Source organism: Lutjanus erythropterus, chromosome 19 (genome assembly GCF_056507025.1).
Source record: "Lutjanus erythropterus isolate fLutEry1 chromosome 19, fLutEry1.hap2, whole genome shotgun sequence".
Lineage (NCBI taxonomy): Eukaryota > Metazoa > Chordata > Actinopteri > Lutjaniformes > Lutjanidae > Lutjanus > Lutjanus erythropterus.
In genome coordinates, this window is record NC_139335.1 from 24,937,590 (window position 1) to 24,954,079 (window position 16,490).

Sequence of the window (16,490 nt, forward strand, 5' to 3'; positions counted from 1 at the left end):
ACATTCTGTAATTCCCCTCCACTCAGCCTCGCCTCTGGTCAAGCTCAGGGATTATCCCTCACCCCTTTATTTCTCTGCTTCCCCTCCTCCTCCTCCTCCTCCTCTAACTCAACACTCACCTCCTCCCTCCTTTTCTGCCCTCTCCTGCGCTTCCCTCCTCTCCCTCACTCCTCTTAAAGATGCCACGTGTAGCATTACAGGATCAATAAATCATTACCACAGTAACTTAAAGACATGTGTGTATTTACTGTAAACAAACCACTTCATCGCTGAGAGGTTCTCCAACCTCAGCAACCCCTTTACTGCATGTTTTATTGTGGGCCACAGGGTCGGATTTGGTGGGAAGTCTGCTGGACCGCTTAAGTGAGAGCTCACTTAATGGTGTGAAATAGCAAGACGGGTGCTATTGTTTCAATTCCACAGAAGCTAAAGATTTGTGATTTTTCATGCACTGGCAGATCTTGAAAAAGATTTATAGAAGAAGGATTCATCCTCTTTGGGAAAGTGAAAGAAAAGTTAAACCCATTCGATCGGCACTAGGTTGTGGCAAAGAAGCTAGAACTTACCAAAAAGCATAGTACAAATTTTCAAAAAGGACTAGCTCTAGAAATACCATTAGATAATACCGTTTGTTTACAATAATTACACCAAAGTACTGTATCTGTGAATAATTTTCAAAAGGCTATAAGTAGCATCTTTAAGGATAGTCTGGCTAACACACTGTCTGGTAAGCCTTCTTTGATCTTCTGGGCAAATAACACAGATAAGAATATCCCCATTGTGAATCTGATGAATCCCAGGAGCTAAGCACTGCCTCAGGAATCCACAGTATATCATGTGCTGCTCATCTATTCCTATTCACAGTTCAAAGTGATTGGCAGGCAAGGGACTTTGCCTTTTCAAACGGGAGAGCCAATCAGGACACTTGCACCTTGTCTGAGGGAATCCTGCACCATGAATGGAGGCTTCCAAGATTACAGCTCACTGTACCACGCAGTCGCTGTTAGCCAAACTACTAAAACGCCCACTCCTTCTATATTTCCTCAATCTTTCCTCATTTAGTCATCTATTCTTCTTCCCTCCCTTCTGTTCTCCACTTGATATTAAAATACTCTCTTCTTCCACCCGTTCCTCCAACACTTTCTCTGCAGATACTTACCTCATCCTCCCACCCTCTTTGCTTCCTCCACATTATGTCTTTCCACCAATGCCAGCCTGGTTCATCTGTGCATTTCTTTCTCTAGACACCAGCTACACTGATATTTGAGCATATTAGAATGATAAGACATTATTACCATTTAACAGGCTTTCGACAACCCCAACAGCCCAGTATGTCAAAGCTGACAGGTGAGTGTGCGCTTTGTTTTTTCCACTCGACAAAGTTGCAAAGTTCACGCTTTTTGCAAACCCCCATACTCAAAACAATCATTCAATCATCCATTAATTTTTAATACATCTCATCACCCATTCAGTCTACTACATATCCCAACTGTGTTTGCACAACGACATCCAATCATCAACAACATCCATGTGGTCAAACATTCTTCCAGCAATCACCCATCTACCCATGATCCTTCACACACTGCTTCTTACCTTATCAGCCATGATCATGGATGACCCTCCATGGATGCCCAGGATGGGTATGAGCGTCTGCGAGGAAATAAAATCCAAAATCTGGGCGATGGCCTCCTGGTCGGTGCCATCCCCAAACACCACGCCATGGATCTTGGTCCCGGACATCAGGTCGCACATGTGGGTGATGATGCTCTTTGGGTCGGTCTCATTGACCAGCAGTGTGACCACGTTGACGTCGATGGGGTCCTCCTTGCTCCACAGCGCCCGGATGTCCCGGTCTGAGATGTAGCGCGTGCGTCCCAGGATCACCGCAATGTTCAAGACCGGCACTTTTTCCGAGGCGCCGCCACTTCGCTGCTTTTGAGCCGCCGCGGGGTCTGCGATCAGGGTCACCGCCACCAGGAGAGCCAGGGATAGCAGCACACTATTACTACCGGTGCTACTGCTACAACTGCTGCTCCTTCTACTCCTCCTCTTACTCCTTTTGCTGCTGAGGGACATACTGCCAAACCACTTCATCCCCTGCAATGGAGAGAGGATGAGGGACAACAGAAGAGACGAAGACAGATCAAAAAGAGAAGAGGAGATGGGAGAGATAAGGGTGAAAAGAGGATGGCAGAGAGAAAAAGACAGGGGAGATAAATTGTTAATGGACATCTCTTTAAGCCCACACATTCAGGTCAGATTTTTCTTTTTTATTCCACTTCTTCTCAGTAATGTTATTAAACACATAAACCTTGTGGGGACGGAGATGGCCTTGAGAGAAAGTTGCGGAGGGGTGAGAGAAAGAAGATGACTAACAAGTATATACTTTATGGTCACGACTGCTAGGATCAGATGATTCAGGAGCAAGCTGTGTTGTTCAGAAGAGACAGGCAGATACCTATACAGTTTGCAAGTGTAATATCTCACCACTCAACCTTCAGCAGAGATTGACGCACAGCTTATAATAGAGATGCTTTTAGTGACAGCAATGGACAGACTGTACTGAACATAGTTTTGGTTCTATTATATTTTGGTGTAATAGAAGTTGGTTGATTTAGTTATACCACAAATTTTCAATGTTGTGCAGGACAATAATATTACGTACATCTATGCATGTGTAAGAGACAATGGTGTGTTACTTGTTTTTAAGGTTTGTTTGTTAAAGTTTGCAGTATGAGAGGAAGGGTTCTGGCAATACGTTACAACTAAAAGTATTATTTTATACTTTTTTCCATGCTAGTGTAGTCTTGCATAGCCGGACCTATCTCCACAGTGCTCAGTGCGGGAGAAAGGTCTGGCTACACATTATTACACTGCTATAAGAGGAAAAACGCTCTGGCTTGTTTATGTTTCTTTAAAACCGATCACAATCATCTTGGGCAGCACTAAGCCAAGGATGCAGCAAAGCCCCTGTAAAATAGTTCCATGGGGGAACTTATTTTGGTGGAACAACTGCACATCAGGAAATAAACCCTGGTATTAAAATGGCTACATCACTTCAAAAGCAAACTGTACCGTTAGCCACCCAGGTGCTAATTTGCTGTTTTCACTATGTAGGTTGCTAGCTTGGGGTTGTTGTTTCTTGGGGACTTTGAAAATGCAGACAGCAGACGCTGCAGTGCTGACTGAATTGAGTGACCAATAACAGGTTTATACCAACAGAGCACATCCAATGAGTCGGACTAATGCTAGCGGCATTGTTCTAGGGATACCTTTGTCGATCTTTGAGTCTGTTGGTCAGTCCATCACTTTTGTCCAGACTGAAAGATCTCAACAACTATTGGACATCTGCTTAGCTTTTCCTTTATCAACACCCTGAGGCTTACGTTTTTGTTTTTCATTGAAAAAAACTCAACTATGGATAGACTGTCTGGTACGCGCGTTCATCCCATTAGTTCTAGCCATACTATGTGTTTAGTGCTACTTTGTAAATGTTAGCATGCTAACACACCAAACTCAGATGGTGAACATGGCGAGCATGTTAGCATGCTGATATTTATATTTAGTCCAAAACACTGCTGTGCCTAAATAGAGCCTCACAAAGCTGCTAGCATAACAACAGACTCTTCAAATTTGGACAAATTATTCACACCTTTCGAACAGGAATCAAAAATGAGGCCAACCAATATGTTCTCACTGCATTAACCCCACTGTTATGAACTTGATAGCAAATGACACAGCATAAATCTCTAAAAAACTTAGATAAAATTAGAGAATTGATGTATGCCATAGTCATAGCCTACTGATTTTTTAAGTAAAGCACAACAATACTGGAGTAGTATGGCAGGAACTAACATAAAAAATTTCCTCTCAGCAAACTCGATGTGAACAGTGAATAAAGCAAAATAAATAAATAATGTGTTTCATAAAGTCAGTTGCACCTGCCCCATGATGCTGACACCAGTGTGAGCATTTCTTCACCTGTGTTTATTGGATTCTTATATAAATGTCCAATTCACAGTGCAGTGACACTGCAGTCAGACACGCACAAATCATTTTGTATCCCAGAGGTAAGTGAGAGACAAATTACATAAAGGATGGAAAGAACAGACTAATAGAAACCAGTGAGGACTATAAATAGTTTGGGATCCCACTGTGGACCTCTGACAGGAGGCGGGGCAGAGAGTTGGAGGGGTGGGGGTTCCTCAGTTGAAACAAATGTTTGTGTCTTTGAGAATGTGTGCAGGGTGAACATGTGAATAAAAGATAACATGTAATGGTAATGTTACCCTGCACCAACCAGATTGGAGGAGCACAGTGACATCATCATCTCCCGCATCTCCCGCATCTCCCACAATTCACACCACCCTTTTCCCTACAGAGATGACACTCTCTGGACCTCCTTGGACATTCGATGCTCAGAGAGCATAAAATATTGAGTGTGTGTGTGTGTGTAGGTTTATCATCATGTGTAAGACATCTGAACAGGTGTGCTGAACAGTAGAGCGTGAGCAAAATCAGAAGAGCATGAAACATATGGTCACATAATGTGTCCACGTGCACTGCTGACGATTTATGGATTCACTGACAGGACAAGCGTGTCTTTGCGTCGGTGCAGAGCCTGTTGGCGCGTGATTGATTCACGGGGGCTGTCGTTTATCAGGCCACTGGTGAAACCATACTGAGATCATAAGATCGTAAGAAGCTTGTCACATTTACAAAGTGTTCCCTCCCATTAACATAAGCAACAAAACAGCACCGTGAGAAACACAGCAAGACGTCCACATGTTGCCAGCCAATGTCTTCTCATAAGCCACCAGCAGAATAGAGTGACTCATGCAGATTTAATAGCCACCAAGAACATAGCACATCCAGTCCTGCAGCTTTGTCTATTTATCTCTTAGTCAGAAAAACACCTTAAAAAATATTAAGAGATTCATATCAAATTAGGTGCAAAGTTAGGTCATGAGCCATGGAACAAGTAAGTAGTTATTGGTGCAAATTTCTTTAACTGCCCCTTTTAAATTGCATGATAGAACATTTTCAAGCTTTTTTTTTTTACACAATTTTCCATTAATTTTTGCACACATGAATGATAATATTGCACACTGAAAATGTCTAAATCTTTTGTTTAGTATGAATTCTAGTGGGAGTAGCACCATTTTTTTTTTAGATATACTACTTCTTAGCTAAGCAATTCATTCCAAGCTGTTTTTTGTGCCACCTACGGCTGCCAACTGCTATTTAGCAGGCCTTCAGAGCTCCTCATTTCATTTCATTTGTCATAAGCTTTTTAAATAAGCATCCTAATCAGTTTTTTTGAACGTTATGTAATAAAATTATTTTTTATTCGTATATGTTTTATTAGTTTTACCCTGCTTGTCCCCAAGAAAGAGAGAAACTGCAGCTGCATTGTCTGTTTGTATGGTGGTTTTAGATTATTTTCTGGAGGCTAGGATGTGTCATACCTTGTGATTCTGTAATGAAATTGAGACTCCGGTGGAAGGCTCTATTGTGAGTTGAATAATGCATGTGGGCTCACTGTGTCATCCTGTGTGTTTTAAACAACCATAGGACTGCTTGTCCCCCACTGCCCAACTGAGCATAAACACTGTTAGAGCAGACCTGAGGATGAATCATCTAAATCTCGGTCCATTCACTGCAGACAGGGTAACAAATGCCTAATGGATTCCTCAAGTCTCTGTCAGGAAGTCGTCATCCTTCTTCACCTGAAGGCTGTATGATTCCATGAAGGCTCGGCCTGACACCCTGTGAAATCACTTAATAGCCCTTTTGCATTGCAGCCATTTTGACATGAAATACACAGGTGTTAGCAATGATATTAATTAAGGGTCTGGTCCATTCAGGTCATGGCTCACCTGAAAGGCTCTACTGCACTAAATGGAACTGGACCTTGATTAGTATCACCAATCTAAAGAACTGATATTTGTTTCTCAGACGAACAATGACATTTCTTTAAAGGCCCAATGTGTACGATTTACAAGGATTTATTTCAGAAGCTGCAAGAAATTTAATATAATATTCATAAGTAGAGCTGTGATGATAACAGAGTTGAACCCATTACCATCATGACCGCAAGTTTTATTTTGAAGGGTCAATCTCGGGTTGACATCTAGTTACACCTAAGGATCAGTGCTGTCACATACAAGTCAGGAACACAGCCTCTAATTGGTCGACCCAAGGCAACTTGGTATTGCCAGTGGACGGCAAACAACATGCTAACAACAACAACAACAACAACAACAGTTTTTAAGACAGAAAAATGGGTAAATTATACAGAACACATTCAGTGTTGGATTTATCATTATATATTTGCTTTAATACATCTCCAGAAAAGAGGCTGCAGTTCAAGGCTGGATTATAAAGCCTCTGAAAGGGGAACAAATGCACTGGAGCTGATGTTGTAAAGGTAATGTTACCCTTTCCTGCTCAGTTTACTGACTCTTCTTGGTTTTGAAAGGCTGCAGTGTTAATTAACTGACACAATAACCTGTGATGTACATTAACTACCAAACTGACAACTTACTGTTAATTTAAGATGCTAAATTTAAGTTTCCGCTCTGCTTTGAGCAGCACTAGCAGCCATTTGGTCACACAAACTTACGAACTGCCCTATTCCTTAAATGAGCAATACTACATTTATGAAAGTCCAATAAAACGCAATTGTTTGGTTACTCACACCGTAAACCGCCATCCTGTGGGAATATGTTGCTTTACAGCAGTCAAAAAAAATCCATACCTTCACCTTCCTATTCTTAAGTATATTTTCATAAATGCATGATCATCTAAAAATTGTTTCTACAACAGCTCAGAACAGACCAGCCAAGCACTGAATCTAGAGACGGCCTTTCACATTTTGCAAGAATTTCTCCCAGACACTTGGAAGGGGAGGGTGAGGCAAAGTTTTTGCAACCTGAAAACTTGTTGCTAGATACCACCACAATGGTCGTTTAAAAACTGAGAATATAACCACAGTCTAATCAAACATTTCCAATCTTTTACATGTTCTTAGCCACACAACAGCACCCATGTTGCTGGTTCCCCTCTCAGGTCTTGCTCAAGAACATACGAGCAGGGTGGGCTCTTGCTGTCAAGTGGAATTAAACTCAGGCTTTCTTCATAATTACTGGGCCATTCTGCTGTCTCTGCTGTCATCATTTTATATATTACATTTTATTATTAATATCCCAGTATCAGTTGGACCATCAAGCCGTTAAAATGCTTTTCATCAGCAGCAGTTTCTAGAGGTTACAGGAGAGCCCACACTGTCTGGAAAATCTGAGCAGAGGAGCTGCATAATACTGTTACATAAATGCTTCCATAGGTACTGTACACATTATGTACTGTTTATACAGGGATTTGGGGAAAGATTTCTTTCTACTAAAGCCCGAGCGATATATCGGCCATCTGATATTATTGGCCCAATATCAGCCTATCACAGCTATATAGGTCTATATTGATATTGGTGTGTATGTTGTCAGATACATTCCAATATGAAAGCTTTTTTATTTTAACAGAATATAATGCAGATTCTTTCTATTTTTTTTTTTAGGTTTTTAGGCAAAATTTTATGTATATTTTTTCTGTCTTTGTCATTAAAATTCATTTAAAATACCAGTGAAAGTTTAGAGTTTATGTATTAATTCTATATATTACATTCTCTATAAAGAATTTTGGCTGATATATCGATATCAGAGTTTTTACCTTCCAAATATTGTTATCTGTCAGTACCTACTTTCTACACGTTGCATACTCCTCTTTGCACAACTATTATACAAGAAGTGAGGACGATATAAAGCTATCAGGGCATTTCAGGACATTCAGCATCCTCCACAGAAAAAAAATATTTATTGAAAACACACATATATCTTTCACTGTGGGCAACAACAGCAATGGTGCGTGCCAAAGTCAGAGTTATAAAAAGGGTCAAACTAGTACCAATTTGGTGTATTATGGTATTTATAGTAGCAGACGAGTTCATTGTTGACAAGATTATCTTTCACTTCCAATGGGTGCTGTGGCAATCTTACTAACAAAAGAGTGTTTTTTCTCTTTTTGACCTATCTCAACTCTGCAGCATCAAGGGGGAATTTTGGGCAGAGAAAATGGTCATAAGAGGAGGAAATACAGGCAGATGAAGGAAATGCAATGCAGGGGAAAAAGTAGTATACTGAGTATACTGAGAAAGAGACGCAGGCATAGAAGAAAAAAAGAAGAGGAGAGAGAGCAAAAGAGAGGGAGCATCCCCAGCCAAATCGGATTGGGGCAGTTTGTCGTCACACAAAGGCTACCGTTTCTTGGCACCACAACAGTAAATGATGTTTGGCAGGCACATCCATACTATTGGCTATTGTTCACACACACACACACACACACACACACACACACAGACTCATTTCTTACCTCACACTAGGCACGAAACATAGATACTCTCTGTGCAGGTGCACATTCATATAAAGTCTAGAATCACTTTCTCTGTGAAAAAAGAGGCTCGGATACAATATACAGTCCCCTAAAACCTGGCTTTTCTCTTCAATGAGAAAGGGCACAAGCGGCACTCACTCTCAGGTCAAATGAATCTGCAGCCGTCACGGGTATTTACTGGCTCCAGTTCCAACCGGCAGTGATGTAAACATGGGTGGACACATTAATTTTAACGCCTTTTTGGCAGAGGCAGTGAAGTCTTGTCTCCTCCGTAGGTAACTTTTGCATCTTTTTCATTCACATGTACTGCTTTGCTTGACTTGGTTTGACGCAGCACAGTTTGCACCCACTTGGAGGTGTGTATTTAACTGATAATGCAGTGGTTTTACCTAGCACTTATAAAATGGTGGATAAATATTTGATTTCTCATATTTTTTTCACAAAATGCATTATTGTCATTTTCTTATATAATAGCTTTTCTTATGAAAATCCTTTCGTTCTCTCCACAGAAATCACCATGTTGCACCAGTGTGTTTCTAAAGTAGGCAGGAATGGACCAACCAAACACCAAACCTGATACGGCATTTCACATTTTTCAGTTTAGAGAAACTAAACTTAAGAGATTCAGTTAGAAGCTACAAAAAACTAAGACCTAAAAACACAGACTATTGAAAAAAAAACTCTCTCTCTGCTTTCCTGAGCAAACATTAACGATTTTGACAAAATATCTCAGTGTGATTATTTTGATATTATTATATTGCAATTGCGATATGATGTGCGATATCAGTGATAGCAATCATTTTTACATCAATACTCTCATTTTGATTGAAAAACCATGTTCAAATGACTATGGTGTGATTTTCTGCATGAATCTGTACCAAATGATGATGTTTTTTTAAGTCTGTAGAATCTGATTTGTAGGACAGGACATCTCTGTTTTGCCTTTAACAAATATTGCACTTCCTGTGATTTGAAAATTGCAGAAAGCCATATTGTGACATCGATAAAACGGTGATTGACTGTGCAGCCCTAGTTCAGTCTAAGCTTTCTGAGCATATCAGAAATAAAAACAGAAAGGAAAACTCATCTAAGAGGGAAAGGGGTCAGATGCCTATTGTTAGCAGGTTTAGCCACATTAAAAGACTTGCATTTACAAGCTAATTTTAGTGTAAAAACTGTATAGGTATCATTCCTTTTCCTGTTCAGAAAATCAGAAACACACTCTACACACACACAAGCAGTGAAATCTCCATCTTGCCACACCATTACCACAATTCCCACAAAGCTTCACCACCACAAAGTCCATGATGCTCATGCACACACAACTAGCTTTCACATGCATCAATAATTCAGTTGCATTATCTTTACATGATGATTAATATGATTACATTTACCGCTGTGGTCACATTCGTTCTTCCTTCTATCCTGCTAAATGGCATTAAAATTAGATTAACATACTGAACACACTCTATGGATATGATTTATTTACAGGGTCTGGGCTCAGAATGGTTGATACCGAGGATGATGAGTGTATGTTTTACGATGCCACGGCCCAGAAGACGCATGTGTGTGCATACTTTCTGGTTTGTGAAAGACTACACTTAATATTGTATGTTTTTTTTTTTTCCATCCCACATTGGCTGCTCCATTACTCTACATTCATTCATCACCCATTCATCTGTTAACTCATCCGTCCATCCTCCCCTTCATCTTTCACACTGCTATCAACCTTCTGTCTCTTCCACTGCATTGAATTCTACTTTACAAACTCCATACTCCACCATGAGCTCTCATAATCTCTCCAAGGTTTTCAGGCCTTAAGGTACTGTGTATATTGAGTCTCACAGCCACACCTCTACATCTGCCATCCCGGGGCAGATTTAGTCATTTTGGGGCTTCGAGCAAACACAGACATGAAGCCCTCTACATCACTTGTTCTTCCCCATTTTCAATCCTTGAATAAATAAGGGATTATTTACAGTGGAGTGTGGAGGATGAATTGAGGAGTCTCTCGACTTCAGGAAAGATGTCTGGTGGGTAAGCCAGTGGATACTTCTGTATCTGTTGCCAAACGGCAGCAGCATGAAGTAGCTGTAGATGAGGTGGGTATTGTCTGCACACCACATCGAGTCATTTGCTGGCTAACGTCTTTCTGAATCATTTCTGCAGATGCGACGTAAGACCATGGAACAGACCAAGTCAGTGGGAATACCCTGAGACAAATGAGCATTTTGCCAATTTAGTGTGTGCCCTTATAGTGAATTTTCAGAGAGACATAATTAATTAGAGAAAAGATTTAAAAAATTCTAGTTTTAATTCGAGTTTTATCAGGTGTTTTATTGTGCCCTTGGCAGCTTGGGGCCTAAGGCAATTGTCAACCTTTGCCTCGTGGTAATCCCCCCTGCTGCCATTTCATTCCCTCTCATTTCCTCACTTTTCTTTTCTCAGTCTTTCTATTGTTTGTTTTTTCCACCATGTTGCTCCACTTCAGCTTATGCTGACAGATGATACGTTTCCACTGAAAAGTTGACAACTGTTCATGAATACACTAATGGAGCCTGAATCCTCCATGGACTGAAACTGGACACATACTGTTTTACTTTTCATTTGGTCAGGGGTTAGTTTAGTACTCGGCGTCATTGGCTGCAGTGAAGGTAAATGTTACATAAATATAAGATATTAGACAACAGTGTTCAAGGTCTTTGTGCATTGTCATGTTGCCCACCATAAAGAAATTGTTTTTTTATTTAGGTTTGGTGTGGGAGCCTTTGGGAGCCTGCCAGGCTGTATCACCCACCGTCAGCTGCAGACTTCACTGTGATGCTCTTACAGCTCAAAAGGACCAAATCCATGCAGCCGGGTCTCAAAATCTTACTTATATAACACTTAGATTCACTTTTTTTCAATCTCTAATGTTAGATCTCACTCCTGTCTTATTTATGCTTTGTAAATGTGTGAGGCCTAAATAAAACTGCAATTTCATTCTGCTTGTACGATGACAATACAACTCTTCAATCTTAAAATTGTGTTGAAACCTCTTCGGGAAAATATTGGCATATTAATGGTGTTTAAATGATAAACAGTCACATGTGGGTCACATTCTCAGCTGTTCCTCAGACCTTCATCTGCCTGTAGAGGAACAATTTTGTCAACCACAGTTATGTGGTGTCTTTGTCTAATTGTGGATACCTTAAGTTTTAGTTGACTTTCTTTAATTGTCAATCTGTTTGCTGACCTTTGTAAACTTTAGCCAGCTGTTTCAATCGCTCCTCTCCTAGAACTGACCTCTCTTTCTCTGTTTCAGTGCCTTTTACCTGTCAGTAATAGAAAATAAGGGTGACAGAGATGCGCAAATGTCCCCTGCCTGATTTATACCATAAATACTGAGATCCATGGACTTAACCCCTAAGCCACGCGGGCATGGCCCTTTTTCTCCATACTTGAGCATCAAGCCTCAAGCCTCTTCCTTCTTTCACTGGTTTTGGTTCATCAGTCTCTTCCTGCCTCTGCTCTACCGCCTCACCGCTGTGTCTGCCCAGTTATACAAAGACTAATTCTCAAACAACTCATTTCTTCATTCATTCATCTGTCCCCCAAAATGTCCCCTCTCTGCCATCATTCTCCCTCTCTCCAGTTTCATTCCTCAGGTTCTGCGTCTTTCCATCCTTTTCTATTTCAAGAGTTTCATTCTAAAATGACATTCTGCCATTCGAAGAAAACTGACACCAAGAAAAAGAAATTGTATGAATGCAAATGTGCTGCTGAAGTTAGGAATCATCCACAGACCGCTGCATACAAAGTAACACGGTTGTTCAGAGGGATTTTTTTAAAGGGTGCCAGACAGTTTTGAGTCGTTGTCGTTTTATTCTATCTTTTAATTCCCTAAGTTACACAATTGAAAGCGTTTGCATGCCCTGCTCTCATTCTCAGTCTCATTAGTCTTTGTGGGGGAAATCTTTCATTGTACAGAAGGTGACGCATTTTCCACCATCTGCAACTTATTTTGGTTTGTGCAAAACACAGAAATCGATTTAGCACGAGCAGCAGTAGGCACCTTGGCTGAAAGGGTGCCACCCACAGAAAGTAAGCCACATCAAGAGCAAATCAGCATCATAAAGTCCAAGGAATGACATCACAGAGGCACTGACACTCTCTGACTGGCAGTCGGTCTGTGGAGAGCGTAGTTCAGAAGGAAAGCATGTGTGGCTCTTATTATTTTGGCAAAATGAAAGATTCTGTACAACACAATCTGTGAAAAGAACTATATAATGTCTTTGTGTAACTTGTGTTTGGTGAATCTGGAGGAGGAGGATAGTTACTTTTGAAAGATAGGAGCATTCATCAGTCAGGGAACAAAATTCGCTATCACAATTCATTATGGAAAGTTAAGGATTTGGCGTTTTTGGAGCTTAATCTTGAAAGTATTAAAGTTGGGATATCTCAAACTCCTGTGCTTCATTTTGATCACAAGTTCCCCCAGACTTTGTTGGAGTGCCCCTTGAAGTAACCCAGCAATTGTTCGCCATCTCTTCGGACATTCTTCTCCTTTGTCAGCTCATTCCTCTATCCGTTTTCTCCCAGCCATTCCCTCTTTCTGTCTCTCTCCCAGGCCCCAGCCATCTGCTCTGTGTGCCCTGACGTGTGCATGAGCACCCATGAGAAGCCCAGTGGAAGTAATCGTCTGTTACCACTCAGGCTTCAACATGTTGTCTGCCCACTGCACATACCTCTTTAGCTCCCTACAAACCCTTTGTGTGTGTGTGTGTGTGAGAAAGAGAGAGAGTGAGAGAGAGAGAGAGAGAGACTGACAAAGAAAGACCACGACTGTTCTCTTATATAATGGGTGTGAACAGTGTTTCTCTTTGTCTCTGCACCTGATGCCCAACACACACCTATGCTTCCCTGCTACTCTGGAAGATTACACCCTGTGCTAAAGTATCTGTCCTCATTCATTTGTTTTCAGTTCTTTTAGTGCTAATTGCATCAGTCAGTTTCTGCTTCATTAACATGCAGGAGGCCCATATTAGACTGTTGTCTCTTCTTCTGAATTTCAAGTTGCTTCATTAATGGCATGATGTGCGAATGCATCTACGTTGCCAGTAGTATATGAAGGAAAATGGCATTTAAAGTGAAGTAATTTCTGGATGTGCAATTGTCATATATTGCTCCTTTAAAGAAAAAGAAATTAATGGTTGTTATAACACAAACCTATTACATGTTGTCATCAGGGTGGTTAGACGTAGGTTGGCAGGTTATTTGCAATCTGTCTGTGCTGCTTTGCTGCATTTCTGGCTTTGCCTGACAGGAAAGGGAATCTTTTCTCTGAAGACACCTCTGGAGGCCGGAGTCAGGGGTGATTTCAGATTTTATTCAGCCATGAACAATGCTGATGAATTTGAAGCACAGAGGCGCTGCTTTGCAGGAGCGGTCTGCTCACCACTTGATGTGCGACTTGATTTTAACCCTGTGCATTTTTTAGAAGCATCTGACTGAACTTAAGAGCTGAGATTTGTTAACAGTGTCTTCATCTATATGTAAATAAAGGTGGATTAAAAATCAATCACATCCATCTGTCTCACACACACACACAGTTTCACTTACTTTCTTCTTACACTCTTCTCTCTTGCCTGTGCTATAATTGGCAATAATGAATGCAACAATACTTGAAAGGAGAATCAGCAGGATTTGTCTGAGCTGTTTGTACACACACCAGGACGTCAGATACACGCGTTTTGGGTTGGTAAAGCATCCAGAGCACAGCAAAATAATGAAAAATATGAGGAAATCCAGGGAGAGGACCACATTTCTGCAGATATAACCATCACACACTTCTACTGGGTAATAAGTGATGGTTTGGGGGGTTCTGTTTATATGTGTCTATACTTTCTTTTTAGGAAAATGTTGCATATTATGCTATTAAACAGTAATAAACCACCTTTTTGAAATGCACGCACACACTCTTGCTGAATGGCAAAAGCAGGAAAAGCATAGAGGGAAATTATTATAATTTACAGAAGGGCGTCAGTCTACATGTGGGGAGGTAGTGGGTTAATACATTATTTCCTTTTGCCGTCAAAAAAATATGGATTGCCCCTCCATGTGCTGCAGCTGGCGCCTTTACATACAGAGAGGGAGAGAGAGCTTGTCTGTGATAGGAGAACTGCGCTTCAACAACGTGACTGAATCCCGAGAACAGGGGAGAGGGGAGAGGGGGTGAGAGGAGATGTAAATTCATTTGGATCCCCCCATTAAGTTCAATGGAAGCAACACAATACAAGTGCGCCCCCAACTGGTACGACGCAGGCCTGCTTCCTCTACTCTTGGCCGAGACGCTCCTTACATAGTGAAAGATTGTTTTATAGGGCAAAGCCCGTTTTTCACTTTCAGTCACGTTTCTGGAGAGGGCACAGACGCAAAGATCTGGCTCTGAAAGTCTAATTTTAACTCATGAAATTAAAATACGCGACGTGTTTTTTTTTTCTTTTTCTCAGAGATCTCCCTCACGTAACGCTGGCGCTTCGTCCTGGTGTGGGATGGAGAGGAGCTGGAAGTTGTGCCAAACCAGTGGTGCGACCAAAAACCCCGCAATGTGTTCTCCAACCTCTGGGTAAAAGAACACCAGAAAGCACACCCATCTTGTATTTTGTGCGCTGCGTTAAACTCGTCTTCTTTTGGTTAAACCGGCTTCACCATCCTGTGTGATAACTGGAGGGGTTTTTTTGGGTGCATGTGCCCAACTGCCACAGGAGGTTTGTTTCAATTTCATCTGTACACTCAGTTTATGGGTGTGCGGGATTTTATTGCAAGCTACTAAACGTGTTGAGCTTATTTTTTTTGGCCGGGTCAGAGATAGTGTATACAGATGCGCTTTGAAGCAGCCTGCGCTCCGCTCACTGCGCCAGCGATATGAATTATGAGGAAATTATTGACGTAAGAGCTGAGAGAAGAGAGCAGGATTTTTGTTTGTTTCTTTGTTTGTTTGTGTCTTGCACTGCCTGCCTCGTATCATTTAAACCCCAGTTGGTCGTGTTTTAGGGACAGCTGTGCTCTCCGTGGTGTGGGTGCCGCACTTTGGATGACGGACGCCTGTGGGTAAAAAAAAAAAAAAAAAAAAAAACCCGCACGGCGCCCGCGGAGGGAGCAGAGACAGACAGAGACGGTGCACGATCACCACAAGCCAAAATCAGAAGCAAAATTGCAGCAAAGTACTTACAGCATCTCCCTTCCACAGAGCTCCAAAACAGTGGTGCGAGATGACATTGCAACAGTCCCCTCTCTCCTCATGCAGCCTCGGATGGTGATCACACTCACAAACACTGCACAACAGGAGAAAGAAAAAAAAAATCACCGAAGCTCTGACGATGAATTATTCCCACCGTGTCCAAAAAAAAAAAAAAACTGAATGAAATCCCCCGTTTTTAACACTTCACAGGCGCGCAGCTGCGAATAAAATCACTGTTGTTGTAATCCAATCTTCATTGTGTGTGCGCCTGCCGCTGCTTCTCCACTGCAATCTCTGCTGGCCCCGCGCATTGTGGGGGCTCAGACCTGCCTCTGTGTGATTACAGCTCCCGGTATCCCGTTATTCCTGTCCCGGGCGAGGAGAGGAGAGGAGGAGGAGGAGGAGGAGGCAGGTGAGCAGCCGCCGGACGCACACATAGACGCACAGGCACATTGACTACTACAGTAGAGGCTCCGGCAGCCTGCAAAGCGTGCATGGGACACGCTCCCAACGTCTCTCTCTCTCTCTCTCCCTCTTCCTCTCGTCGTGCACGTGTATGTGAGAGCGCTGGATGCGCACGCGTGCGTGTGATTTGGCGCCTTGTCTATGTGTGTGCGTGTGTATGCCTGCGCGCTTCTGCAGAGGCAGGGGCAGCTGGATGGATGGACGGACTGTCGGTCTGTCGTTCTCTCCCCCTCTCTCTGCTGCTCTCTGCGCTAAAGCTCCTTCAGGAAGTGGCTCAGTCAAAGAGACACTAATACAGGCGGAGTTGGGCTAAATCACAAATGATTCAGACAACAATTTTTGCCCTCCTTCCTCAGAC

General features: G+C 41.9%; 1 protein-coding gene across 1 annotated transcript in view; it reads right to left on the reverse strand.

The window, feature by feature from the left end:
• The window catches only part of grin2aa (glutamate receptor, ionotropic, N-methyl D-aspartate 2A, a), a 207,380-nt gene extending 191,207 nt beyond the window's left edge, over positions 1–16,173 (reverse strand). Inside the window, exons 1-2 of the mRNA XM_084743664.1 lie at positions 15,659–16,173; positions 1,594–2,097 (exon numbers count right to left, since the gene is read on the reverse strand). Of these exons, the coding sequence (XP_084599790.1) occupies positions 1,594–2,094 (501 nt within the window). The 5' untranslated portion in view covers positions 2,095–2,097; positions 15,659–16,173. The remainder of the gene's footprint in view (positions 1–1,593; positions 2,098–15,658) is intronic.
• Between the last annotated feature and the right edge of the window lie 317 nt (positions 16,174–16,490).